The 3,350-nt window shown below is 48.1% G+C and overlaps 1 protein-coding gene across 1 annotated transcript; it reads left to right on the forward strand.

Annotated features, from left to right (window-relative positions):
* The first annotated feature begins 289 nt into the window (after positions 1-289).
* LOC144600035 (transcription factor 7-like 2) lies at positions 290-2,970 on the forward strand. Its single transcript, XM_078411378.1, has 4 exons — positions 290-553; positions 1,606-1,672; positions 2,643-2,755; positions 2,929-2,970. The coding sequence occupies exons 1-4, from the start codon at positions 356-358 to the stop codon at positions 2,938-2,940; spliced, it is 390 nt and encodes a 129-aa protein (XP_078267504.1). The 5' UTR covers positions 290-355; the 3' UTR covers positions 2,941-2,970.
* Positions 2,971-3,350: the final 380 nt, after the last annotated feature.

A 3,350-nucleotide genomic window follows, 5' to 3' on the forward strand; every position in this document is an offset into this window, starting at 1 on the left:
TTCACTGATCTCCCAGTGCTCGCTCTACCCCCTCTCACACTCCCACTAACTGCAACTTTTAACGCTGCATTTCTTTCTAATCCCCCTCCTCTCCTCTCCTCTCCCCCCCCCCCCCCCCCCCCCCCCCACCAGGCAGTTTGACTGCAACAAGCAACTTTGCACAGTGTGCTAAACACACACAAGAAAAAAAAGCAAAGGTAGTTGCAGGAGAGGTTGGAGGGGAGGGGAGGGGAGGGGAGGGGAGGGAGGAGGGAGAGAGGGAGAGAGGGAGTGAGAGAGAAGGAGAAGGAGAAAAGAAAAAGAAAGAAAATCCCAAGCAACAACAACAACAACAACAACAACAAAAACAAAAAACATGCCGCATCTGAACAGCGGTGGAGGGGATGATCTGGGTGCGAACGATGAGATGATCGCCTTCAAGGATGAAGGAGAGCAGGAGGAGAAAGCCTCGGACAACGCTCTGACCGAGACAGACCTGGCAGACGTGAAGTCATCGCTGGTCAACGAGTCGGAGACGGACCAGAACATTCACCCTGCTCCGTCCGACCCAGAGGTGAGAGACTCGAAGGGTGTTTGTGGGAGAGAGAGAGAGTGTGTGAGAGAGAGTGAGTGAGAGAGTGTGTGAGAGAGAGTGTGAGAGAGAGAGTGTGAGAGAGAGTGTGTGAGAGAGAGTGAGTGTGTGAGAGAGAGTGTGAGAGAGAGTGTGAGAGAGAGTGTGAGAGAGAGTGTGTGAGAGAGAGTGAGTGTGTGAGAGAGAGTGTGTGAGAGAGAGTGTGAGTGAGAGTGTGTGTGAGTGAGTGTGAGCGAGTGAGTGTGTGAGCGAGTGAGTGTGTGAGTGAGAGTGTGTGAGTGAGAGTGTGTGAGAGAGTGAGTGTGAGAGAGTGTGTGAGTGAGTGTGAGAGAGAGTGTGAGTGTGTGTGAGAGAGTGAGTGTGAGAGAGAGTGTGTGTGAGAGAGAGAGTGTGTGAGAGAGAGTGAGAGAGAGTGTGTGTGAGTGAGAGTGTGAGCGAGTGAGTGTGAGAGAGAGTGTGAGTGTGTGTGAGAGAGTGAGTGTGAGAGAGAGAGTGTGTGTGAGAGAGAGAGTGTGTGAGAGAGAGTGTGTGAGAGAGAGTGTGTGAGAGAGAGTGTGTGTGAGTGAGTGTGTGAGAGAGTGTGAGCGAGTGAGTGTGTGAGAGAGTGAGTGTGTGAGTGAGAGAGTGAGTGTGAGAGAGTGTGTGAGTGTGAGAGAGAGTGAGTGTGTGAGAGAGTGAGTGTGAGAGAGAGAGAGAGAGAGAGTGAGAGTGTGTGAGAGAGAATGTGAGTGTGTGTGTGAGTGAGTGTGATGTGTGTGAGAGAGAGTGAGTGTGTGAGAGAGTGTGAGAGAGAATGTGAGTGTGTGTGTGAGTGAGTGTGTGAGTGTGTGAGAGAGAGTCAGTGTGTGAGAGAGTGTGTGAGAGTGAGTGAGTGTGTGAGAGAGTGAGTGTGAGTGTGTGAGAGAGTGAGTGTGTGAATGAATGCAAACGTCCTTGCATGTCCGAGCTACCTTAAAGACATCTTGCTCTTGCCTCCATCCCAGCCAAACCCCATCTCATGCAGACTCCTCTTTCTGTTTGATCTCTCAAAACAGGCGATCACCCGCTCCCGGGACGGTCAAAGAATCTACCAAGATAAATCCAAAGAGCACATCGATGACGGTAGGTTGTTTCCTGATTCTTTGTGTGTGTGTGTGTGTGTGAGATGTCCCCACCATTGAGAAAAATCCTCCTCCGCCCAAGAGCCGTGGATGTCAACAGTAAAACCTATCTCCCTCCCTCCCACAAAATGACACAAAGTGCTGGAGTAACTCATCGGGTCAGGCAGCATCTCTGGAGAACGTGGATGGGTGACGTTTCACAGCGTGCTGGAGTAACTCATCAGGTCAGGCAGCATCTCTAGAGAACATGGATGGTGGCGTTTCGGATTGGGACACTGTATTTCTAAACTTTTTTAAAAAGCATGCAAAACAAAGCATTTCACTGTACCTCGCTTGGTACACGTGACAATAATAAACCTGAAGCTAAACCTAAACAAGAATTTCTATAGTTCGATAACTCAGCAAGATTCATATAAACCCTGCAGGAGAATACTACAGAGTTACTTCTTTCTTACTGTACTTGTTTGACCTGATCGTATTTATAAACGGTATTTATCAATCTGAAGAAGGGTCTTGACACAAAACGTCACCTGTACCTTTTCTCCAGAGATGCTGCCTGACCCGTGGAGCTGCTCCAGCTGTTTGTGTCTACCTATTCTACTTGAGTTTTGACCCGATGGTATTTATGCATGGTGTATCTGATCTGTTTGGATAGCACGGTGGCACTGAGGTAGAGTTCCACACTCCAAAAACGTACAGGTTTGTAGGTTAATTGGCTTGGTGTAATTGTAAATTGTCCCTAGTGTGCGTAGGGTAGCGTTAATGTGCGGGGATCGCTGGTCGGTGCGGACTCGGTGGGCCAAAGGGCCTGTTTCCGCACTGTATCCCTGAACTAAACTTTACAAAATGCATGCAAAACAAAGCATTTGACTGTACCTCGGTACAGGTGACAATAATAAAGCTAAACATAAACCAGTAAAACTTTCCTTGTTCTCTCTCTCTCTCTCTCTCTCCCTTTCTCCCCCACACAGTTTCAAAGCAGCATCAAGATGGAGGTATGTTCAAAGGGACATCCTACTCAGGCTACCCCCACTTCCTGATGCTCCAGGATCCTTACCTCGCCAATGGACCCCTCTCTCCCACTGTAAGTGCCAGCTACATTGGACATTGGGGCTTGTACCTTTCATGATGTGTTGCTTTACATGTTGGGATGGGAGTGGGGAGGAGGGTGGAATTAGTCACGTTGTCGAGGTTAAACTTCATCCTGATGTTACGTTCAATCTGATCTTTTCTACGACTGTTGATGCTTTATTTCAGAAAGTGACGTAGACTTTTTCGATCACACATACGGAATATTGCCCAGATATTAGTGTCTTCTGACAAATTTCAAGTCAGTAAGAATAGGATTTAATTTTAAAAAACCCGACATCACTTGTGGTGGTCTACTTGTTCCTGGTGAAGATTGAATATAAGTGCTGGGTTTATGTGTAGTGCTGGGCTGGTGTTAAAGGACATAGTGCCAGAGATGAGATTTGTCATTGTGCACTGCAAGTTGGCCACTGTGTTTTTGTTTATTTGAGTGGTCGGGATGGGGATGGGGAGGGGCAGGGGGAGGAGATGACATTTGATTTTGGCTCATTGGTCTGTCAATACTTGTGAAATAACACTAACCGCCCCAATTTACCCGAATGAGAACATGCCGACGATGCGGGGTGGGAAGTAAGTTTGTGTCTGGCAAG

This window comes from Rhinoraja longicauda, chromosome 14 (assembly GCF_053455715.1).
Source record: "Rhinoraja longicauda isolate Sanriku21f chromosome 14, sRhiLon1.1, whole genome shotgun sequence".
NCBI lineage: Eukaryota > Metazoa > Chordata > Chondrichthyes > Rajiformes > Arhynchobatidae > Rhinoraja > Rhinoraja longicauda.